The sequence below is a fragment of the Ictalurus punctatus genome, chromosome 1 (genome assembly GCF_001660625.3).
Source record: "Ictalurus punctatus breed USDA103 chromosome 1, Coco_2.0, whole genome shotgun sequence".
Classification (NCBI taxonomy): domain Eukaryota; kingdom Metazoa; phylum Chordata; class Actinopteri; order Siluriformes; family Ictaluridae; genus Ictalurus; species Ictalurus punctatus.
Window position 1 is genome coordinate 21,419,254 of NC_030416.2, and position 26,057 is coordinate 21,445,310.

Genomic DNA, 26,057 nt, shown 5'->3' on the forward strand with positions numbered 1-26,057 from the left:
ACAGGTCAGATTTCTACAATGTCAGTCAAGATACAAGCTTAGGTGTATAGGTGGATCCCCTGTTGATAAGAAAAGATGTACCTTTATTGTGGTGTAACTGAATATGTGAAAGTAATGCTTATTCTTCTCAAACCTTGGCTTTCATTGTTTGAAAGCCTGGGTTTAAATGTGAGCAATGTTTCAATGTGTACACCAACACAGTAACTTGAATATGGGTATGATAAAGTACTGCAGATATTTATTGCATGAACAATGAGCTATACGCTGAGAGACCAATCAGCTATAAATACACAGCACTGACATACAAGGACATGAAGACATGGTCAACATGGTGAGAAAATCTTTAGAAAAAAAATTAGTCTCATGACAAATATGCATCACAGCAGAAAATTAAATGCAAATGGTCATTATACATGACAAACAGTCTTAATTTGCATATTTATTTTACTGCCACAGTAGACCCACATGAATCTATGATAGAGCTGACATGAGTTCATGATGGGAGGTCAGAACAGACCTCTGTCCAATGGAAAATCATACCCTAGTGTGGTATATGGTACAAGTCCAGTGAGAGTTTACTTTAAATCAACATCAAATTATTACATTTAAGCAAAATCAAATCAGCACATTCAGGTCTGAAGGTATCTCTTGTATTGTACTATGCTTTAAAGATCAATGTTGAATTACTGCATGAAAATCAACTATCAAAGGTGCACAAAAATTCTTAAAAAGTGCTTAAATGTTTTTATAAAATGGGTTAAGAATATCCCAAGTAAAAGAAATAGCTGGGCTTCTAATGGTCTCCTATGAAGTAGACTTAGATGTACTAGAGCATCCCAACCCTGTTGATAAGTGCAACTGCTAACATTGGTGTATGGTGTATGGATTCAGTTCCCTGGTCTCATACACCAACAAAGGATAGGGTTGAGAGTTCTGCCACATTGGCAGTGAGGGAAAGCTGCCAATTAATCTTCATTAGCCCCTGCTCCCTAGGCAATGACTCATGCACTGTTTTGCTCCTTGTGGTCCCTGCTGCCTGGTTCACCATCATCACCACTGGCCTTGAACTTGTCATGGCTCCAGCTAGAGTTATTAGTGGTGATGGAAATGGTGGGCCTCCGTAGGATAAAACGACCCTTGACACGAGGGATGGCAGACTGGCCACGCCCTTGGGTGTCCACCCACTTTCTCTGACCTTCAACAATCTTTTCATCTAGCTACAAAACATAAAGTACAAAAATTTGTTATGCTCAATACTGGTTGTAACTACATTGCTTTTAATTATGGAAATGAGTAAATATGTAATATTGAAACTGAACATTAAGACATAAGAAATAGTAATTGAAGACATAGAATTTATTTTCAATAGTGCAGTGGGATTATAGAATATGTATAAATATCACAGTAATTTAGAAGTAAAATGTGGGAAAATGTCTGTAAAGGTCATGTTTAATAACTTTTTTTGTATATGTTGATAGGGAGTATATTTATACAATTATAAAGGAGAACAATTCATTTGGTTTTGGCTAAAAATGATATTTTTTCTTTGGAAATGAAAATGTAAAGTTAGTAATTTACGCCCATTAAGACTTTTTAAGACACTAAAAAAGGGTTACATTCAAAACCTAATGTTTTTTTTATTAGAGCTTCACTGGTTAGCTAATACTAGCATTATTAACTAGAAGTGGTTAGCATTGACAGGTATCTGGAAAGGTCTCTAATATTCATATAATCCATTAATAGAATATTTCCAACCTGATCTTATTTGAAATGAGGAAGGATGATTTCATTAGATTGTATAGAAATTATGTTATACGGAAACCTCACTGTCTTATTAATAGTACTTAGATTGATTAGAACTTTGTTTGTCCATATATTGGGATTAGCTTTTGAATTTGTTTTTCAGTGTGACTCAAATGAAGCTTTTCTCAAACAAACCCCTCAACTTTTATTATGTACTTTTATTATGTACCCCGTACCAAGTCAGGCTGTCATCGCAAAGTCTCATTAAGTGAAACATATCTCTTTACAGTATTTTTGTTATGTTTTTTGGATAAATACAATGTTAGTTTTATAGAAAATATATACTTTTATAATAAATGTATATTTTTTAACTTCCATAACTGCCAGAGCAAGTGGCATCCTCTGGAGGATTCATGGTGGGGGAAAAAGAAGTGTTTCACTAAAGTTAATGAAGAGATCATAACATACCGGGTAATATTTCTTGCTTTTGGCCATTTGCTCTGAATCCCAGTCCATGTTGTTGGAATGGCCTGGAACATGAGCATTGCTATTGGACTTTCTATCATTTCCAAGGCAATTCACTCTGTTCCAACCCCTACCTCGTATTCGGAAATGCTGCAAAATACACAGTAGTGTTAATACTGTAAGTACAAAGTTAAGTGTGCATAGTGAGCAGTTAATTTAAAAACTGCACACATACAATTTACCTATGAACTTACTGTAATTTGTTATTTGTAGCTTTCTATTCTATACTCAGCAAAAAAAGAAAGTTTTCAGGAGACTGTATTTTAATGACAATTTAGTAGAATCCAAATAAGCTTTACAGATCTTTATTGGAAAGGGTTTAAACAAAGTTTTTCATGCTTTTTCAATGAACCATAAACAATTATTGCACATACACCTGTGGAACAGTCCTTACAGGCAGTAGGTAATTAAGGTCACAATTACAAATAACTTAGGACACTAAAGAGACCTTTCTACTGACTCTGAAAAACACCAGAAGAAAGATGCCTAGGTTTCTTGCTCACCTGCGTGAACATGCTGTAGGCCTCCTGCAGGGAGGCATGAGGACTGTAGATGTGATGAGAGCAATAAACTAAGGCAGTGCTATAGGGAGACAGGAAGGACAGCTGATCGTCCTTGCAGTGGAAAATTACATGTAACCGTGTGTCCCCCAGATATGATCGAGAATCTGCACATGAATCGGTGAAAGAGTGGAGTAATATCTCACAGCAATAACTGACAAATCTGATGCAGTCCATGAGGATGAGATGCTCTGTAGTACTTAAAGCAGCTGGTGGCCACAAGATACTGACCGTTACTTTTAATATTGACCCCCCCCCCTTTGTTCAGGGACTCATTATCCCATTTCTGTTTGTCAAATGTCTGTGAAACTTGTTCAGTTTATGTCTCAGTGTTGATTATTTTTATGTTAATACAAAAATTTACACATGTTGAGAAATTTGCTTGAAATAAAAGCAGTTGAATATGAGAGGACGTTTCTTTTTTTGCTGAGTATATATGGCCTATTCTGCACAATTACTGTGCTATTCTGTTTGCAATTGAAAGTTTAAAAAAAAAAAAAATAGCTTCTACAAACCATGGGAAAATCAACTATTACAATGCAAAACATACCAAAGAAAAGAATATGTGAATATTAATGCATGCTATATAGTACATTTATTGACATTTATGACATCAATTGTTAATGTTTTTGGCTATTGTGTGCTTTTTGAAAAAATGGTCATGTTGTTTATGGTGTTTTAATAGCTGTAGTGCATTTTAGTCATGGAAGAAACTCATGTACAACGCTTTGTGTGTGTGTTTTTTTTTGTTTGTTTGTTTGTTTGTTTTTTACAGAAATAGATATGAACAAAGTAGTTATTAATGTCTGTTAGCAATTGTGAAAAAACTTAATAAATACTTTTCTGATAATTTTGCATATAATTTTGCCCAAAACAGAGGTGTGTCTCAGTTATTTCTTACTTGGATTTGGTGTTTAGACTTTTGCCAGGGCTTAAAAGTAAGTAATTGTTTCCCAGAGGCAATTAAAAAAAACTAATTTAAAGGTCATTTAAAACAAATGCCCACTCAGAAATGCAATTTTATTTAATCTCTGTATGCTTTAGCATTCACATTTTTCTTCACTGAAACTAAATGGCCCAGACTTGTTTCAGCATGACAATGTCCCTGTGCACAAAGCAAGGTCCATAAAGACATGCTTTGCCAATGTTGGAGAACTGGAAGAACTTGAGTGGTCTGCCCAGAGCTCTAAATCCCAACTGCACCCCAGACCCAACTTTAGTGGCTGAATGGGCAAATCCCCACAGTTATGTTCCAAAATCTAGTGGAAAGCCTTCTCAAAATAGCGGAGTTTACTATAACAGCACAAAGGGGAAAATCTGGAATGGCATATTCAGCAAGCATATGTCTGTGTGATGGTCAGGTGTCCAAATATGGTTAGGTCACCAAACAATATAAATACATTACAGTATGCTCATGGAGAAATCTATAACACTAATGAAGGCTTACAAATCCTCCATGTGCCTGTCCCGTCTCTGTGGATTCAACACATTTTCTGCCCTGCAGCTGGGCCAAGCTTTTCTCTGTAGACTTCGTCTCCTCATCACGAACAAAGGAAGAGGAGGAGGAGGAGGAAGAGGAATTAGAACGTTCTCTTTTTTTCTTGCTTTTTCTGGAAGATAAAATAAGAGCAATTGGCTGAAATAGCTGGTCTATGCTTAATGGAATTAGCATCAAGCACAAGTGCAAACAATATTCTGGGGGAAAAAAGCAGAAACATCTTTTCTTTCTAGAGAAGAGATATGTTTGATGAATATTTAAAGACAATGTGGAATATAATATTAATTTATATAATCATATGGCTAAAATTTTAATTGGATAGTAATCCAATATTCTTAATGATCATGCTGGGGCAATATTCCTCAGTGTCTTATATATACAATATATAATGCTATAGAACTTACTTTGACTTTTTGTGGCATTTGGATGATTTCTCAGTTAAGCTTTCCATGCTTGATTCAGGAGATTGCCCTAATTCCCCTCGCTCTTCCTGTTTCTCATTTGTCTCTCTGCTTAAATATTTTTTGCGCTGCTCAACATTCATCAGAAGATCCATTGCATCTCCTTTAAACTGTTTAACTTCAGCCTGTGTTGAGGAGACAAAAAGACGTTGTGGCCAGACTAAAGATTAGTGGTGTATTCTAGTGGCGTCCTTCAACATTATATGGGAAGGGACCGAGACACAAGACTTCACAAATGATTTAATCATGCAAATGGAACAACTAAGTGAATTTTCCTCAGGTTAAACAGGACACTTGAAACCCATTTTTGCACTAACAGAGAGCTTTCATTCATCTTTAGAAAAAGGATCATTCATCTTTGAAAAGATTAAAGCCATCAGGACCTTAAAGGCTTCATCTTCAATTCAGGCGTCCTTCCACAGCTTAACAGTTTTGAAACATTGTAGAGAACAAGCAATGGCAGATTGAGAAAGATCAAATTACCACATCACAATACTTTCAGTGGACATGAAAGTATTTTAAGGTTTTTTTGGCTTGTTTTGCTCTGTTCAGGCTTTGAAGAAGAATACTTACTATGATGTTTGATAAGAGTCCCTTGACTGGCTTTGCCATGGGAGCAACTGGTCACTTCCATTTATGACTGCTCATTTCTTGACCCAACTGCCTTAGGAAGGCTTGTACCCACAGTAAATCATAACCATCAAATGTTGTTGGGAAATTTACAACATAATTAACTGAATGTCCCCCTTTTCACATCTCACTTTCATTTAGTAGTGAGCATATGTCTCTCTTGCAAGAGAAAAGCAGGGGCTTAGCGAGAGAAGGGGGGATGCTAACGATGCTCTGGCTGGCCCACTCTTGCAGCATTCTTTTCCAAAACATGGCATATTTCAAAATTTTCTGTCACCTTGGAGCTGCTCTCCCCGGAGCCTTTCAACTCATCAAACAGGAATGAGTGCCTCATAAAAGCACTGGGAGAAACATCAATTCTCCTGTGAAAAAAGGTCAAAGAAAGAAAGAATTTTGTAATTTTTACAAACATCTAGTTCCTTGCAAGTTTTCATGGAAATAAAGATCCTAAAGATTGGGCTACTGCAATTTCTCAATATAAAGATTATTTTTATAATTATAAAATTATTTTTCAATACCTGTGTATCTCTGGACTCTTTCTTGGCTTCATGATTTCTTTCTCAGCTGCTAGTCTTTGGTACATGGTAAACCGATCACTTAGAGTTATTCCAGAAGAAGAGAAATGTTGCTCTATAGGAGATAGATGTATCTGGTTAATGATAATAATCAATTTGTGTCTAATGTTTGATCAAATAAATATGAACACTGACACAACTAACCCACACACAATAATAATAATTATTATTATTACTATTTAAAAAAAATTTATACCACTTGCACAATACAGATGATTCCTTATGAGTTTCCATACGAGTTTTGAGATAAAGTGACATGTCAAGTCACAGTATAATAGTATCCCAGTATTCCAGTGGCCACTGACCACCTTCTATAATATGCATATTTTTATTAAATTATTCGTTCAGATCTGATTGAATATTATTGCTCTTTAAATAATTGACCCTTGGCTGTGGATATGGGGATGAGTATAGTTTTAATAATACAGTTCAAATAATTTATAGTTTGCTGAACCTTTTTTTTTTTTTTTTTGCATCACCCATGAAGAGTGAAGAAGAGTGCTTATTTATCTGTTGAACCACATATAAAACAATGCATTGTTAAAGATGGAATCTGAAAACCATAACCACAGTGTTCATTATATCATAAAGATTTTAATCACCTGTTATATAATGGACAATTGAAATGACATGCTGTGCAAACAGCTCTTTTGGGCTCCTGCATAAGTTATTACACCAACGGTGCTGAAGTCCCTTTTTATCGCAATGCACAAGACTCATAGTATTCCTCCAATCATTAGACAAAACTGATGATCTGCAAGACATAAACAACAATTAGTAAACAGTGCATAATTTCTCTGCAAAGAACAAATAGGCAAAAACAACATATACTGTAAGACTAAACATGCTGTACAAACCAAATGTGACAGGAGAATTTCACCATTTATTTTATCCAGAAGATCATTGCTGTGCACTGGATTTTGGATAAAATATTTAAGTGTCTGCAGTGTCTCATCATGATGAAAGAAAAGGTGAAAACAAGTTGAATGGTCATTTCTGTCTTCAAAATATAAATACTTTCTGTATGTGCACTTTGTTTCTTTGGTAATTGAGTTATTCACACAAGTCTTCACTGTTCTGCAAAATGTTTTAGGAGTGAGCAAAAAATGATTGAATATCAGGTTTGTCTTATCTGCTGATATTGTCAATGTCTGTTAAAATCTATCATGCTAAATCTACCCTGTAATATGGTTAGCTAGGATAAATCATTACATTTATACTGGTATTGTGTATCGGTCTGATAATGTCTTAGTTTATTCATAATCTTACTGCTAAAAATGGTCTGATTCCAACATCCGATACCACATGGTACTATGTGATGTAAGCCTAGTGTACAATGTTGTGCTAATGAACAGACAACTTGAAATGACAGCAATCTGGACATGATTAATATTGGCAACCAAAGGAAATCAGAGTTAGCCCAGTAGCCTTAATGTGCTTTTCATGAGCACTATTTAAAGTTGGGAAGGATAAACAGAGCTAAATTAAATGGTCTAGGACATCCCTAATTAATTAATCTTTCTGCAGCAGTATTGATATCAGTAAAACATGTACTTGTACTCATACTTAATCTGGGGAAAAAGTAGTATTCCTCCTTTTCCCCTTCTATTCATTTTCCACAATGTCACACCCAAAAGCAAAACAAAAAATCAGGAACAAATACACAGACAGAAATAAAAATGGGAATCATCACAGAATTGCACATTTTAACCAACAGGGATTGGAGGCTAATCATTGCATGATTATAAGTTATATAAAGAAAAAGACATTAAAGAAGAGAATAGTAAGTTAGAAATCAAAAGCTATGCTTCAGCATGGATAGAAGGATTAGCTCAAGGTATTGTAAAAAGAGAGGCCAAGTTTCCTCAACTACTAATATTGTTTCTGCATTTTGCAGAGTTTAAATGATTTCCTAAGAGGTTAAGTCAAGGTTTTATGGATATTTTGGTTCTGTCTTTCCAGTTACAAAATCGTTTCACTTTGGCAATAGTTAGCGACGTTAATGTGAAAGCTGAAAGATCTGTGAAAGATGTTTAGGTATAGGTATGTGGATATGTCACCAAATAGTGCTATAATGGGGCATATACATATAAACAGTGCATATAAAGCCATTTGGGATTGGCCTTACTTGGTGATAGCAGATTTTACATGGATCGCATATAAGAAATCAAGCAGAATATCAGTGAAAATGTCTGGGTTACACATGTAACCCTGTTCCCTGAGACATTGCGTTTAGCATAACAGTATGGGAGCGCCTTTCGCGCGTGACCGGCATCTGAAGCTTGTGTAAAATCATGCCTATTTATAGGACTGCCATTATCAGGTGACATGGCAATTAAGCGTTATATAAATATGGCACCTGTGAACTGCGCCATCAGCCTCTATTATCTGAAGTGAAGACGCAATTCACAGGCCTGCCCTGGTATGACAAAGTTACGCGACGTTTCGTTCCCTTCTCAGGGAACAGGGTTACATGTGTAACACAGATGTTCCCTTTCAAAGGGAACTTCGACGGTGCGTATAGCATAATACTATGGGAACGAGAATACCCACTCCGTCATACTGAGGGTACGCCCTGTTAAAATAGACTCAAGCCTGAGGGTCACTGCAAGACACTCGAGCCCGGGGTGGAATGAATATCCAGGCTGTAATAACGAATGAATGTGTGTGGCATAGACCACCCTGCAGCAGCACACACATCCTGTAAGGATGTGTGTGCTGCCTTTGGACAAAGCCTTTGCGGAGGCGAACACCCTAGTGGAATGAGCCTTTATGCCCAGAGGCGTAGCGAGATCGCGCACCTCATAAGCAATAGAGATTGCTTGTGTTGTGTTGCTGTGCTGCTTTGACACAGCATCACCTCTTCTGTCACCACCAAAGCAGACCAGCAGCTGATCCAACTTACGCCACTGGACATAAGTACAGAGAGCCATTACTGGACACAGCAGGTGCATTCTCTCTTGTTCCGGTGTGGGGAATGGAGGAGGACAGAAAGCCTGCAACACCACAGGGTGGGCAGCCGATGTAGGCACTTTAGGAATATAACCCGGCATAAGATACAGGAAGGCCTGGGCTAATCCAGGGGCAAAGTCAAGGCAGGAAGCTGCAACAGAGAGAGTTTGTAGATCTCCTACTTGCTTGAGAGATGTCAGGGCTCAAATGACAGACCTTCCTGGACCACAGAAAGGTCCCAGGAAGGTATGCACAGCCTGCAGATGGGCCCCAGCCACCTGACACCACGCATGAACCTCAAAGTTAGAGGATGTTGCCCCACAGAGGCTCCATCAACAGGGGCATGGCTGGCCGAAATGGTGGCCACCTAAACCCTGATTGTAGATGGATCCCACCCCGCTGAGAAACGTTCTTGTAAGAACTCCAGGACTGTAGCTATTGTGCAGTTCACTGGGTCTAGCTGACATTCCTCACACCACAAGACAAAAAACTGCCACTTGAGTGCATACAATTTCCTTGTGGATGGTGCTCTAGCATTTAACATGGTCTCTACAATCTCAGTTGTGAGACCAGAATCTATGAGCTGGTGCCCGTCAGGGGCCAGACCCACAGTTTCCATAGTTCTGGCCGAGGGTGATAAATCAGTCCTCCGGCTTGAGACAGTAGATCCACTATAAGGGCTCAAATGGGGCACCTAACAGACCTTTCAGGACTACAGAAAGGTCCCAGGAAAGTATGCATGTGCTGCAGATGGGCCTCAGCCACCTGACACCACGCATAAACCTCGAAGTTAGAGGATGTTGCCCCACAGAGGCTCCATCAACAGGGGCATGCCTGGCCGAAATGGCGGCCACGTAAACCCTGATTGTAGAAGGAGCCCACCCCGCTGAGAAATGTTCTTGTAAGAACTAAAGGACTATAGCTACTGCACAGTTCACTGGGTCTACAGTGGATCCCTGTGGATGGGAATCTCCCAAGGAGTGCCATCTAGCAGGGATATTATCTCTGAGAACCATATTCGAGCTGGCCAGTAAGGTGCTACTAGCAGCAGACATAGACAATTCCTGGGCCTCAGCCCCTGCCTCAACAGGATGTCTTCCCCCATATTCCCAGAATGTACACTGCACTCACTGACAAACTTTCCTTCTGCCCAGAGAAGAATTAGTGGCGCCCGCCTGAACAGGGGGCACGGACATAATCCTCCCTGGTGGTCAATATATGAGACCACCGGTGTGTTATCTGTAAACACATGGTGACCTCTCAATTGAGGAAGGAATTTCAGTGCTAGAAATATGGCCCAAATTTCTAGGCAATTTATATGCCGCTCAAGATGACGGCCGCACCAGAGGCCGTGAGCTGGACAGCTGTCTAAGACCGCGCTCCAGCCCATGAGGGAGGTGTCTGTCATTACCGTCTTACGCTAAGGAGACACCCCTAGAGTGTGACCCAAGGCTAGAAACCGGGGACACTCAAATTCTCAGAGCACGTAGGCATCACCGCATGACACTGATTATTCTCAGAGGTTTTGACCTTGGACGAAACCCCCAATTTCTCAGCCACCACTGAACGGTCTCCTGTGCAATAGGCCCATAAGCGCCAATAGTCTCCCAAGATCCAGCTTTATCTTGCTCAGTGTTGATAGGATTTACCCTACGCATGTTGGGGATAGAAACGCCCTCATCATAGTAGAATCCTTATAGCCCATAGAAAAGTTGTCCACTGCACTGGGGAAAGCATTCTTTTCTGAGGTTCAACCTGATTCCCAAGCTCTTCATGGGGGCAAGAACAACATCTCGATGTTGAACCGCCCGTTCCATGGATCGTGCTAGAATTAACCAGTTGTCCAGGTAGTTTAGTACACGGATGCCCTGGAGTCACAATGGAGCCAGAGTGACATCCATACACTTTATGAAGGTGCGAGGGGATAAAGATAGCGATATTTCTATGTGGAAATATGCACCTTTTAGATCTATCATCACAAACCAGTCCTCAAACTGAATCTGTGGAACGATAAGTTTGGGTGTCAGCATCTTGAACCTGTATGTCCGAAGAGTACAGTTCAGATGACGCAGATCTAAAATTGGCCGCATGCTCCTATTTTTCGCGGACCAGGAAATAACGGCTGTAAAAACCTCCCTCCCTCAGGTTACGGGATACATGTTCTATGGCCCCTTTGTCCAAGAGGGATCTTATGTCCTGCGCTAACGTCGGGCTATGGTCTGTGCTGACTACTGTGGTGAGCACACCTCTGAACTGGGGGGTCGAGCTATAAACTGGACCCAGTAACTCTTTTCTACGGTAGACAGAACCCATCGAGAAAAATTTGGCAGTAGTTTCCATGCTGCCAGATGGTCTTTTAGTGATGTTAACTATTCCACATTCTATTGGAGGGAAAGCATCAGATTTTCGTTGCCCTGTGACAGCTCGCTGACCAGAGAACACTGAAAACTTGGGGACCGCCTTGGCTAGGGGAGGCCCTACAGTAGCACTGGGGGCTAACTGCCCTAACAACCTCATGTCCCCTGATACGTCCCTCCATGGCCCCTCAGGACCGCTCTTCTTTGCCTGCTTGGCCTTTATGACCATTCTCAGATCAGGCTTAGTAGCAGGCCGCGACTGTGGCCACCCAGTTCCCCTGGCTGTCTGCGGGGGTTGGTAGGCTGCCATACTTGACTTCTGGGTCTCCCTCGCACTTGTGCTGGCCCGGGCTCCACTCGTGGATGCCTGGGTGAACTCAAGACAACAGGGAAGGAACTGGCTGAATGCCGACATATGTCAAGCTCACACAGCAGGTCTGCTTGGTAGGCCTGCAGCACTGTCATTGACTGCAGTGACCCACAAGCAAGACTACTACCGCATAGGCCTTGCCCACCAATGCCACGGTGGCCTTACACAGAGGCTTGGATGGCAAAGCCGGCCCCCCTAATTACCTGCCATCGATGGAGAGAGGTAGCTGGAGGAAGCGCCTCCTCCACCTTCAGCATAGCTAAATAGCCATGCTGTTCATTCCCCACAATGGCCGAATAATCCAACATCGTGGGGTTATAAATACGGCTTATGCATGGTTTTCCCCCAGAAGCCTGATATTTTGTCTTCTGGAAGAAAGGAGAGTTTCTACAGTGTGAGGGATTTACTTTCACTGGGGAGAAAAAGGCTCATCCAGCCTTAGTAATCACTTCAAGCAGCTCTTTATATGCTGCTCTCAGTTTTTAGCACATCCTTCTGGCTCCTCAGTGTCAGAGAGGAATTATTACTATTATTTTTGTGTGTGTGTTTTTTTTCCCTTTTGGCTTTCTATAGCGGAAGGAGGAGTCACAACGCGAGCTCCAAAGTCCAGCGGAGAGCCGAACCCAGAAGACAGAGCAAGAGATAGAGCAGCGCTTGTCTCCGGCTCCTCTTTCGGATCCATAAGAGATCCCCCGAACCTGAGACGGCCAGCCCAGATCCGCGAGGCTCTGAAACTCAACTCGCTTCGGCTTCAAGCCGAGCTGTTTCATGTAGGCATTACCATGCACAATTTTTCGAGGCTGCCATCACATGCTGCATCCCTAGACACTTCAACCAGAAAGTGTGCACTATTCCCTGAGATGAAACAGGAGCAAGCTGTAACACACTTCCTGGATTCTCTCTCTCATATTTTTCTCTCTTGCTCATTCCTTTTTTTCTTCTCTTTTTTAAAGGGATAGAAAAGTTCTGAGATTTTGAGAAAAGATAGCGAGGAAATGAAGCATCTTTTTGTTTCTTTACACAAACAACTGACATGCAGTTGTAATAAAGGCTGATGGCGCGGTTCACATGTGCCATATTTATATCACACGACATGCTTAATTGCCACGTCACCTGATCATGGCAGGCCTATAAATAGGCATGATTTTACACAAGCTTCAGATGCTGGTCACGCGAGAGAGGCGCTCCCATAGTGTTATTCTAAATGCAACGTCGACATTCCCTTTGAAAGGGAACATAATGTCTGTAAATAACTAATAACTGTGAAGCATTAAATTCTATGATAAAGTTGTGAAAACACCTTCCAAATCTGGAAAAAAAAAAAACCCCAGACATTTGAGAAGAGAAAAACTTTACAATAATTATACTACTAAAGATTACTGTGCAGTGATTCTAGCCAGAGACATCAATCAGGACAATTCTGAGAACATTGCATTTATCAGTAGTCTTCACTTATTCAAACTCCACCCATATATCACTGTTTATCACTGCCGGGAAGTAAGGGTAACCAAATGTAAAATGGTACTGGCTGACTTAGTAATGGAAGTAATAGCAATGTGGGATCATACTTAATTTATTAGCCATGTTGTACCATGCAGCCAGTGGAAAAGCACTATGAAAATAGGGAATTATTTACCTTGCCAGATCTTCACTAAGGGAATCCATCCTCAGACTAAACTCTCGTTCCCTTTTCCCTGAAGTCCTGGGTGAGGATTCATCACCGAAATTCATGAACACATCTTGTTCTTGGGTCTCAGAGCTCCTTCGTGAAGGAGCCTTGTATGTGGGAGAGGGGCTCAATGTCATTTTGTCCTTTCGTTTCACCTTTGAAGGTCTTTCAGGGGAAAGGTGCTCAAACTTACGTGCAAACTTCTCCCTCTTAGTCAGAGCCGATAGAATGCTTGCAGCCCTCTCCTTCTCTCGGTTTATTAGAAAGGCCTCAAGCTCATCGTCCCATGTTCTGTCATCCAACCTTCTCATATGTTCCTCAAACAATTCACGAACCGACACTGTGACTTTGCTTTTACGGTTAGGAACTTCATTCTCCTCAACGTTCATCTGTAAATGGCGTTCAGTTTCCTCACCATCTTCCTCCTCCCCATCTTCAGAGAGGATTGCTGGCCTGAAATTATTGGATGATGTGCTCCCCTTGAAACTGTCTATGTATTTGTACTTTTCACTCTCCTTTTTGTTGTTTTGTTCTGCAGGCTTGGAGAGTCTTGGACCAGATGACCAATCAAAAGTAGCCTCACATTTGCTATTTCTATTTTCAGGAAATTCATTTTCATTGTCTGCCATATTCTTCATGCTTTTATCTGCAAGAGCCTGCTTTTTATTCTTCTGCTCCTCTAAGAATCTGAGAAGCAAAAGAAAGAGACTTTGGCAGTTAATTATGCCTGACACAAAATAGTATCAAAAGAAAAAATACATTAACTCCAGGAAGGAAGTCTCTGGGAATTATATATTTGTCATGTATGTCGAAAATAATTATGGCTAATTTCTACATCAGACTTGTCAAGTTTGAGGCCATATAGTTGTAAAATTACCTTATTCACATCATAACTATAACTACTGTATACATAGTATACTATGTGTACTATGATTAACCATCTGACCCAAATATGACATGAGCTTCCCTGACTACAAACCTTCCCAGAAATTCATGATTGGATTTCTGTGAATGTTTGTTTAGAGATTTTTGTGAATTTCTCATAGAACTTTCTCAGAAACTGCCACTTTGTTGTTTTACAGTTACAGTATAATTTAAATGCAGACTGTTCTCCTAAAATCTATATCCAACAGTGTCCACTGCTTTTCCCTGTCTCACAAAACCACAAAGGGTTTGCAATGGGTTATTTCAGTTTATAGTCCGACCCAAATTACAGGGTCAAGAATGCATCAGTTTGGTAGAAAAAATACCTGTAGCTGCCATATATGGCTGAATCACTGAGTGAATCATTCTCTCTGGGTATTCAACGCAGCTAAAATCTCTGTACCCACAACACCTAACTTACAAGTACAAGCAAAATAGGATCAAATCATGTGCCGAGTAACTAGCTTACTTTTTAAAAGCTATAGAGATGGCAACCGTATCCTCTTCCTGGTCAGCGTTTGAAAAAAGCCCAAAGCCTGAGAAAACTGTTGTTGGACTTTTCTTTTGAGGGCTACTGTTAGAGGGAGTAGAAGCCAAATTCTGGCTGTAGGTGGCACCATTACTAGTTGCTCCTGAATTTCCAGGCACAGGACCTGATTCACTGGAGGCTGGATCATCCTGGACAGCACTGACAGCAGAGTGAATATGTGGACTGGCCCTCTTTGGGCTGCTGTCATGATTTATAGCAAACAGCCATGTTTTAGGGGCCTTCTCTCCACTCGTACTTCCATCTGCCTCTGGGTGGTGCCCTCCTTGCACTGACAGTGTAGCATCTCCACCTCCAGCTTTCTGGCTGTCCTTGGATGCAGACAGAATCTCTATTCCCGCCTTACAATTCTGCTTACCAGACACAGTTATCTGTCGAGATGAGCTGGAGGAAGAGGAGTGGTGTGAATGCAGTGATGAAGATCTGTCAGAGCGGTGTGATTGATTTTGGGACTGCGGGCTGCTTGAACGTTTCTTGGGGGTGCGAGAGCGCCCCCTCTTGGGGCTGTGAGAATGCCGCTTTTGCTGTTGCTGTTGCTGTTGCTGTGTCTGCGGCTGTTTCTGCTGTTTCTGCTGCTTTTGCTGTGGATATGGGCCAAAGTTTTGCCAGTTGTGTGATCTATAGTTATTGAAGTTATTGTATCCGCCCCCACCACGCTGAAAGCGGCCACGGAAGAAGCCTCGTCCTCTTCCCCGGAAGTAATAAGGCCTCCGGAAGCCTCTGTGGTAACCTCTGAACTCCCGATGGTTCTGATATTCCCGTGGATGTTTCCGTCCCCGGTTCTGGAATGGAGAATGGGATCTGGACCGAGACCGGGATCTAGAGCTTGAAGATGACAAGAACACAACTTGACTGAGTATATAGTTGGGCCAAATTTGCATGCTCATTAATATTTCAAGAAGGGATTGATACACACAGAGAACAGTTTAGGTCATCAGAAGCTAACTATTCCAATGTATGAGTTACATTTAGAATCTATTACAATCAAATACTGTAATAGAAATTACAAATCAGCATCACTTTGAGTATGCAGTTGTAGCTGCAGGGAGTATTTTGTTCACAAGGTGGCCCTAGAGCACCACATATCCCAAAACACAAACACTGGTCCCCTTATTCTCTGTTGCTGTATTATCACTCGCACACTAATTCATACATGATAAACAGCTGCTAAACTGCATCAACTACGATGCCCTCAGAATTCTCATAAATACAAATATTTACCCATGATTATGTGCACATTCAAATATGAAAAGTTCTTTGCATGGAGCATATGCAGAATGTATTACAATCATTCAAATCACATGAGCCTCTTTACTCGCATGCCACTTATCTAATATTTGCAACTGATTTTGAACAACAGTGTAATGAAACGGAAATTCATTTTAACTACTATATTAATTTGTTAGAAATTAGCTTTTTTTAAGTAGATGCAAAGCACATATACACAACACAATAACAATTCTTTAGCTGCAAGTTAAATTGGTTCATTAACTGCCTGTAAATAGTCTTGTTAATCATTTTAATACACATTTGTACTCACCCAGTGAGTTTTGTCATTGGAATAAAGAGAAAAGAGATACTCAGAGCAGCACAACACTCTTATAGAAAGTGAGAGAGGTTCTGCATCTCTTGTGCTGAGTGTGTATGGAAAGAGTCAGTCACATGGGTCATCTGGGAAAGATTTCCACTCTTATACTGCCAAGCAGGAGGAGGTTTTTTGACTGCCAGTTACGCCACACTATTCTTACCCAGAAAATAAAGCTAAGGGTATAAATATAAGAAGTCCTTTTTATATTTAAAAACAATGTGAATTTGATTCAGCTCTTGAGTGAATTTAACAGACTGATTTCACTGAATTCATATGCCTTTATACTGAGGATAAATGTTTTGGGCATTTCAGACTCTAGAGCTTTCTTAGAAAATGAAAATTACTGCATTACTAAAGGCCAATAAATATTCCTAAGTAAAGTAAATCTCAAACTAAATTACATTGGTGGCTGTGCATCCTTCAATTATTGAAATTATTATTAATAATTATTTATTTATTTATTTATTTATTTACAAATTGAACAAGATGTCACATGACTCTGCAAGGAATTATGTGGCGGAACCACCTTGTTCAGCATTTTGGAAAAGGCAAAACAGATCTATTTATATTCATAGTATAATATAGCAGCTGGAGAGAAATCTGGAAATTATCCTATTCAAACTGAAAATCATAGTCAGCCTTCATAAACCTACGATTTTTTTTAATGGTACAAATAGGATATGTTTTGCTGACAAACCTGAAACTTTAAGCTAAATCTAAGTTGGGTCATTTGGACAACCTTATATACTCAGCAAAAAAGAAACCTCCCTTTTTCAGGAGACTGTATTTTAAAATCCACATAAGTTTTGCAGATCTTTATGGGAAAGGGTTTAAACAATGTTTTTCATGCTTGTTCAATGAACCATAACTAATAATAATAATGATAATAATAATAATAATAATAATAATAAATGTTATTTTGTAGCGCACCTTTAAAGGCAGCTTCTCAAAGCCCTGTATACAAAAAAATTATATATATATATATATATATATATATATATATATATATATATATATATATATTATAAAAGTTAATAAGAATAAAAACAACAACAGTAATAATAATAATAATAATAATAATAATAATAAAAGTAGACATCAGCAGTTACATTTTAAAAAGTCCTTGACTGCTAGTTTGACATGTTTCCTGACAGCCGATTAATGGCCATTGTGATAAATTTTTCCTCCAATTAAATTCTGGCAGTGTCAGAAGATTTGAGGCACAGTCATGTAGTGTTGCTTCTACTACTCTTTACGAGTCTTCTTGAGTGCCTCTGTTTTTCGTGTCTTGACTGTCGTACAGTCTAACATTAATGACAACTGAGATCCTACAGTGTGACATGGCTTACTGTGGGGATCATGTTCGTACAGTCTGACAAGCAACAGTCGCAAAGGACAATTAAAAATCGCACAGTGTGCACCCGGCTTTAGACAGTGCTACAGGGAGACAGGAAGGACAGCTCTTCATCCTTGCAGTGGAAAATTACATGTAAGAAGACTGGGGTAACATCTCACAGCAAGAACTGACGAATCTGGTGCAGTCCATGAGGATGAGATGCACTCTAGTACTTAAAGAAGCTGGTGGACACACCACATACTGACTGTTACTTTTAATACTGATCCCCTCCATTTCTGTTTGTTAAATGTCTGTGGAACATGTTTAGTTGTTGAATATTTTTATGTTAAAGCAAATATTTACACATGTTAAGAAATTTGCTGGAAATAAAAGCAGTTCAATGTGAGAGGATGTTTCTTCTTTTTTTGCTGAGTGTACATAAGGTGACCTGGTCTGAGAGATAGCTCTTCCACAACATGATTTTGTTTTTACTATGGAATATGTCATTCAAATTAAGTTACACATAAGCTTTGCGTATGACCTCTGTTCTTTCTCTGTATTCTTCAGAACATCTATTACAAAGTTGAAACATTTATGGAGTGCTTTGTAAGGCACTGAGATCTTGAGGTTGTTTTTAAATGTTTTCATTTAAATCAATTCTCAAAGGACAACTATTTAAAAATGGGAAGCTGATTATTCTTTTCACAACAGATACTACAAGACTAGAAAGCAGTGAAGCCCTTCAGTTAAATGGCTTGCTACCCTGTCTTTTGTTTTATAATGCACTGAGGCACAGTATTCACTTTTGTAAATAAATACCTTGAGCAAAATATTCAACTGTTATTTAAAGCATGTAAGCAGGAAGAAAAAATCCATTCATTTGTTTAATGTAAATGTACTGTGCTCTCAGTTGTTGCTTAAACTGTTTTTCATTGAAACTGTGGCTTGAAACCTATACCTGATACTATAACTTATTTGCTCATTTTAAGACCAAAATTAAGGACCACCTGTGTGAGTATTTGTGCTTAACAACTTGTAACTGTAAAGGCTACAATCCCTAACCACAGGCTTTTTGGTATGTTTGAATAGGAATTTACCCATAGTGGTGCTTCCTCGACCGAGACTGTGAGCTGCTTCGAGACCTGGAGTAGGAGTGTGAGTCAGAACCTGATCTCGATCTGGAGGCTGAGCGTGAGTGAGTTCTGGAAGAAGATTTTGGTGTCTTAGACATCACTGCTGGAGAGTTTGCTTACAGGTTCCTGTCAGAGAATGCAACAGAAATCAGCCACTGAAAAACACATACTGATGGTACTCTAGATTTACTTACTAAGTTGGTGTTAATGGATTTTTGATTAAACATAGGTTTAAGGGCAACAGAAAGTATCATTGAGATTATACTAAATCATAAGGATACTTCTGTTAAGGATACTCTGGTACTTTCTATTAGAAAGGAACCACACTTTTATGTCAGTTGCATTGGAAAGATGGGTGGCTAAAACTGAGGAAGTAGTTTCCATATATATAAATTAAGCTTTAGTTTTGGTAGGGTTTGACAAATTGTGCCCCAGCAGTCAAATCTGACCTACCTTAAAATATTATTTGGACCGATAACAAAGCAGAAAGCGCTCCGGTCCGCATGTAAAATTATATACATTTAAACTAATTTGTGTGAAAAGTTCACTTCAGGTACAACTTTGATGCTTTGAACAACTGTATGCCAAGGCACACATTAATAAGTCCATGTATGTTGTATTTTGTCCTTTAGTTTGTATGATTTATGTTGTACTATAGTTCCATCCATCCATCTTCTACCACTTCTACTTCAGGGTCACGGGGCACAAGGGAGCACATGGGAGCATTGGGCACAAGGCGGGGTACACCCTGGACAGGGTGCCAGTCAATTGCAGGGCACAATCACATACACACATACATACACTACGGACACGCCAATGAGTCCACCATGCATGTCTTTGGACTGGGGGATGAAACCGAAGTACCTGGAGGAAACCCCCGCAGCATGGGGAGAACATACAAACTCCACACACACATGGCCCTGGCAGGAATCGAACCCCGGAGGTGTGAGACGAACGTGCTAACCACTAAGCCACCGTGCACCCGTTGTACTGAAGTACTATAGGGGGAAAAAAATAACTTGCCAATCTTTTTTGTCAACTATGGATTTAGGTATTTTTAGAGGTGCTGAAAGGGCATTTGGAGCAGTTGTCTATCATTGTCATTGTTGTCTCAGGTTTAAATGGCCTGGTACTTAGCATGTGATAAAGCAGTGAAAAGGGAAAATGCGTAATAAAGTAAAACAGTGTCAAGTTTCTTAAAGGATGACAAGCTTATTTGGGGCTGCTTGAACATTTCTTTGATTAATTATTACTAACTGTAGCCACTCAGCAATTAAACATTTTCTCACCATAAAAATAAAGGACACTTTTAATCTAGACTATGTACTATCAATAGCAACCATACAAAATAAATAAGAACTGAGGTGTATTAAATTTGTTAAAAAATGCTCATTTTTAATTTGCTAAAAATTATGATTATTCATACACATGGCAATTAGTCCAGGGTGAAAGATCTTACCACTCAACAAAACTGCTATTTTGTTTTTTATTTTTAACCTCATATAAGTTTATATTCTGATCATAGATTATACATGATTATCATTCATCCACAGGAGACCTACATCACACACATGACCTTACCACTGCTAAGAGTTAACATTTTATATTAATTCACTGCTAGAAATATTGTTTACATTGAGGCCCATCTGGATAAAAAAAAACTGCAGACCAAACACTGAAAGTCCACGTGCCATCTTTGTTCAGCACGCAGTACAGATTCGCTGTAGAGCCGCCCATTTATAAAGCGCAAGAATTTTTCATTTTGGGTAGCTGTTGCTTTTGGCTCATAGGACATAATTTCCTTCAGCTTCCAGACAGGGAGGCTATTTGCTAACTATGCAAACTGTTTGCAACAGTGTTGAAAATGTGAAAATTTATTGAACTGGGTTCAATAGTGCATCATATTCCTATATGGGAAAAAAAAAAAAAAAGAAAGAAAATTCTCAGTTAAATAACTCAATAAAAATACTCAATAAAATAACATTACAATTTTTTTTAATGACTGGTTCTTTTTTATTATTTCATTATCTCTATCCCTTATTTATTGAACAGTTGAGGCCAAAACTTTAAATGAATCTAGGCTAAATATTTACCATCTCACTGTTTCAGAACTCACAAATTTTGTCAATTAGGGCAGCTTTTTTTATTCAGAATTTTTGAAACAATTGATTAGAAGCAGACTTAATTCTGCATTAATTCACGATATTAGAATTCTAGTGGGTAAGATATTTACATGCATTAAGTTGCCTGTCTCTTTCACCAGTCTGGAAGATTCCAGAAATTGATGTAATGACTATCAGAAGCTTCTGATTGGCCACTTGTCATAAATAGTAGTTAATTAGGAGTGTACCTGTGGTTGGACTTAAGGGCCAGTGCCTTTTGCTCTTGATACTATGGAAAAATCCCAGCAACTCAGGCAAGACCTCAGAAAACAAATTGTGGACATCCACAAGTCCGGTTCCTCCTTAAGGAAGGTTCTGAACAACTGAAGGTACCATATGCATCTGAACAAATAGTTGAATGCAAATATAAAACTCTTGGGACACACAGGCACTGCATTATTCTGGAAAGAGGCACAAATTAACTCCCAAGGATAAACAAACTTTGGTCCAAAAGGTTCAACTGAACACCAAGACAACAATAAATGAACTTGTGAAGGATTTGGAGGCGTCGGGTACAAAAGAATATACATCCATCGTTAAAAGAGTCCTACATAACCATGGACTGAAGGCTGTTGTGCAAGAAAGAAGCCCCTAGTCTAAGACCAGGAATTTTTTTTTAAAACAGACTAAAGTTTGCAAGTGATCACCAAGATGAAGGCCTAGACTTTTGGGGGACAAAAACTGCACTGTGTAGATATAATGATCAGTGTTCCATATGGAGGAAAAAGGGTGAGGCTTTTAATCTGAAGAGCATCATGTTGTGGTGGTGTTTTGCTGGAAAGTGGATTGGATTGTACACTTCATAAAATAGATGGCATTATAAAAAAAGAGGATTAGTTAGAAATACTGAGGAAAAACCTCAAGACATCAGCCAGAAAGTTGAAACTTGGTCACAACTCGATCTTCTAGCAATGATCCTAAGCATAACTCCAAAGCTGTAACAAATTGGCTTTGTAAAAAAAAATTGTGGACTGAACTTAAAAAAAAAAACACACGTCCATGCAAGAAGGTCCACAAACCTGACTGAGTTACACCTGTTCTGTCTGTGTCTGAAATTGTGAGAAGTCTGTGGAACCCTAGTTGTCTGAAGCTAAGCAATTCACTGGCAATGCCTCCAAATATTAGTAACATGTATGTACACATTTGACCCACTGAAAATCTGTAATTGTATAGACAGGAAATGTATGTTAACATAAATGGTGTGAAGTTGTGAAAACTTGAGTTTATGCTAGGTGAATATAAGCTTAGCCTCAACTGTAACTGATTGAAAGTGACATCTGTTTGTCTACATTAAAAGAGCCCTTTGTGTAGTGAGAAAATTACTACTTTAACTAATTGTTGAGTTAATCAAATGTACTAACTATTAATTAATCACAGCCCTAATTACTGATGTAAAAGACAGACAAACCATAGGAATTTTGAAATTGCATTATGATATTTATACCACAGCACTGTTGAATTCTCAAATCTGATTAGCATTGGCAAATTTTGGTGGTATAAGAGGAATAAAACACTCTGGAAGACTACTGTTAAAGGAAAATAACCAACCTCAGGGTGGTTATGGCCCTTAGTTATTATCATATGAAAAGAGGCTAAGACTGACATTATGTTCAATGATTTGGAGTTAATAATAAATCTAATTGCATTTTAGTTGGCTATGAGTATGTTGTATTTGTTCACATTAACAAAAAAATCAAGTTTCTCTTAATATGTTATAATAAATAAGCAAGTTGTCTGTAAATGGAAAATCTTATTAATTTCACTTTTCTGAAGAAGAACAACTGTATTCTAGGGGTGGGAGAAACAATGAGATGCTTTTCAAAGCAGGAGATTAGTAAAGAGCAGCTGTTCCCAACACAGAATGTGCTCCATGGCCCTGATTTGATGTAAAAATAAATAAATAAATAAATAAATAAATAAATAAATAAATAAATAAATAAAAATTTAAAAATGAAAATTAATAATAATACTGCAACAAATAAATTCTTGTGCATTTGTTACCCACAAAAACACACACCACCTCCTCCCCATGTCCTTCATGTTCTTGCTCTCTATCTCTAAAACACACACACATGCACACACATGCTAACAAATGCCTCATGAAAATGGCAGCTTAAGCCTTATCACCTGTTCAATTGAGGGGGTTCAAGCTGATGCAAACAATTGTAAAGAAACCTGATATGGCAGCACTAAGCACCCACCACTCAATCAACTGCTCCACCATTAAGGCCATGGATATCACATAGGCAGCCCCAGTCACGTTTGCTATCTATGTAAGACAAATGGGGTATCCGCTCCTACAGCCAAGGTAATAACAAAAAAAGCATTTGTTCCATTAATGTACCAAATGTGGTCAAACTTTTTTTTTAGCTTTCAGTCAATACAAAGATAAACATTAATAGAACATACAGTACTGTGCAAAAGTTTTAGGCACCCTATTTTCTTTAGTACAAACTTTGTTATAGATTTTTAATTGACAACTTCTACATTATCGAGTCAGTACAAAAACATTGTCAATCATTTGTTTTCCAACACAAAATTAAATGTTACAGAAAAATGTTTGTAAGTCAAACATTTTTTAATGTTTAAAAAACATTTGCTTTTTTAAAAGAAAGCAGTATATTATGTAAGAGACACTTTTAAGACAAAAAATATAGTGAAGGCTGTTGGGTTTTGCTGCAAAAGTAAGAAGCAAGTATGACAGTCAAAGTCTCCTGAAGAACTGTGGCTGGTTCTGTAAGATGCTCAATAAAACTTCCCAGCTAATTTCCTTATAAAACTGCACAAATTGTACCTAAGACTACTAATTTATTTATTTTTTAAAGCAACAACATAACAAATATTGACTTTGTTTCATTTATTACTTTTTCTTCTCTTGATAGTTTTTTTTATGTAGAAACGCTGAATTTCATTATTTTTGAAGACATTTTTGCTCTACAGCATGTGCCTAAGACTTTTGCACAGTACTGTATGTATAACTGAATAGAATTTCTTTCTTGTCATTGTATAATAAAGAAATGTTTGGTTATAATGATTTATGGTTTAATCCTTTGTGTTCATCTCCAAGATTTGGATTAACTGCTGGGTTTTCAATATCAAGCTTATGTAGAATTACATAAAACGTGAATCTGTAAAAATTATTTGTTTATTATGATACTGAATTGAGACATGGTGCAATCAGATTTACTGAGCAGAGATGCCCCCAGTACATTCATGATGTACAACACATGGCTTTCCTCCCACAACCCTGATGAGAACATTCTGTTTACAGCATGATGGAGAAAAACAAAACTCCATATCCCCACACACAATGCAGTTTTTCCTTGTATTATTATCACAGATTGTTTTAGCAAGCTATTTTAAAGTCCACAATAGGTAGTTGGACTTTATTCCAAAATATCTAAAACAGAGTGGACCACAGGTGGTGAGTGTTCTTGTGGAACTGGTAGAACTTAGTATATAAGTCTGACAGAAAGTTGAGGTAGGCTAATGAGGATATTTCTGGATATGTTACCATAAGTTAAAAATAAGTTAAAATATTAACTTATACCGACATTTACATCACTGTTTTACTGCTAAACCCAAGCTTTATGTTTATGTTAAGTCAGAATGTGAAGTTCAGATGGTTAAACAACCAAAAACCCAGACATAACCCTCCATAAACTAAACAAAGACAGATAAATAAAAATAGACACCAGAATCTGATTATATAAATATATTTGTGAGGATATTACTCAGATATTATGCAAATGAAAAGTAACACGTCTATGAAAAGTTTACTCTTCTACTACCACAGTATGGTACTCAATACTGTATACTCTGTAACTTTTATTTGTCCAGTGTTTTCAAAATCTGAAACATAAACATTGCGTTTACAATAGCATACACTCTCAAAAATAAAAATATTAAATTAGATAAGAAAGATATTATGTATCTTTCCTTGTTCCTGGGGTGGTACGCTTACAGGTACATATTTATTACCTTTGGCATATATATTTTACATAAAAAGGTGCATATAGTGTACCATTAAAGCTTTACTTTAAAACGCTACTATGACTTAATTAAGTACTTTAAATCATTTTTAAAGGTGCACAATATCCTTGTGACCAGGTAAAAGATTAAAGGTAGTGGTACCACACCAGTGACTAGGAAAGGGTAATTAGCTACTAGTTTACTACCAAAAGACAACATTTCTTTATCGAGTTGTGATTTATGCTAGCAGTGTTATAACCTCCTCATAACAATAAAACAAAACAAAAGTATGATAAACACAAAGATACAGAACATTTGAACCAATATGTGTCTGCATAGCTGTACATGAGCAGTATGTACCTATAGTGTACTTAATCAGCATAGACATTTAAATAATAGTTAAGAAGTCATCAATAAGACAGATCCTCATATTCTCAATACCTCAGAAAAGGAACCATGGCGCAATGCACATACCAAATAAAGTTTCACTGCTAAATTCTTATAATTAAAGATTGGTGTTGTTGATAACTTTGTATACGTATGATCTAAGTAAGTTATGAATCTTAAAGGTACTACTTGTTAATACAATCAGTGGACGTTAGTGCTATAAAAAAAAACATCTCTATATTTCTTAGAAATCACTCACCGACTTTGCCAGATACCCGAATCGGATGTTCTTCGAAAGGTTACAATCGTCTTTGCTTGTCGTTCATTCAGAGTCCTCGATGACGCTTGGTTATATATACCTCTTTTTTTATTATTATTATTATTATTATTATTATTATTATTATTATTAAAAGAATAATAATGAAGACATCAAACTTAGAAATTCGGTAACATCCAAATATCCTCTTTCAACAGTTTAAACTTCAGCGTAATGTACTGCAATATCGCTTACTAAATGGCATGCGCCTTGATCCACGGCTGCGTTATGAACCGCGTATAGACTGGAGTATAAGTGCAGAATTACTCAAAGGCGCCGCACATGTTCAGTTTGCCTCCTCCCCCTCCTCCTCTATGGCACAGACAAAGCGCGCTACTGAGGTGAGGTCCCA

At 38.3% G+C, this 26,057-nt stretch overlaps 1 protein-coding gene across 3 annotated transcripts; it reads right to left on the bottom strand.

Annotated features, from left to right (window-relative positions):
• Positions 1-216: 216 nt before the first annotated feature.
• thrap3a (thyroid hormone receptor associated protein 3a) lies at positions 217-26,057 on the bottom strand. 3 transcript variants are annotated; one of them, XM_017475438.3, is made up of 11 exons: positions 25,649-26,057; positions 18,833-18,994; positions 14,734-15,636; positions 13,308-14,027; positions 6,595-6,746; positions 5,936-6,047; positions 5,695-5,779; positions 4,731-4,912; positions 4,276-4,438; positions 2,212-2,358; positions 217-1,217 (listed from the first exon to the last, which is right to left on the bottom strand). In XM_017475438.3, the coding sequence occupies exons 2-11, from the start codon at positions 18,964-18,966 to the stop codon at positions 1,002-1,004; spliced, it is 2,814 nt and encodes a 937-aa protein (XP_017330927.2). In that variant the 5' UTR covers positions 18,967-18,994; positions 25,649-26,057; the 3' UTR covers positions 217-1,001. The 3 variants fall into 3 exon arrangements, with proteins under 3 accessions (XP_017330927.2, XP_017330934.2, XP_017330940.2); XM_017475445.3 differs by lacking the exon at positions 25,649-26,057 and adding an exon at positions 23,158-23,177; XM_017475451.3 differs by lacking the exons at positions 18,833-18,994; positions 25,649-26,057 and adding an exon at positions 16,352-16,473.

Bases quoted from the DNA above. Each gene is read 5' to 3' on its own strand.
- thrap3a (XM_017475438.3), bottom strand. From the start codon at position 18,966: ATGTCTAAGACACCAAAATCTTCTTCCAGAACTCACTCACGCTCAGCC. The intron at 6,747-13,307 runs GTAAATAATTCC...TATGTCTTGCAG, and splicing joins CTTAGTGAAGATCTGGCAAG to ATCATCAGTTTTGTCTAATG. The intron at 2,359-4,275 runs GTAAGCCTTCAT...TGTATTTTGCAG, and splicing joins GACAGGCACATGGAGGATTT to CATTTCCGAATACGAGGTAG.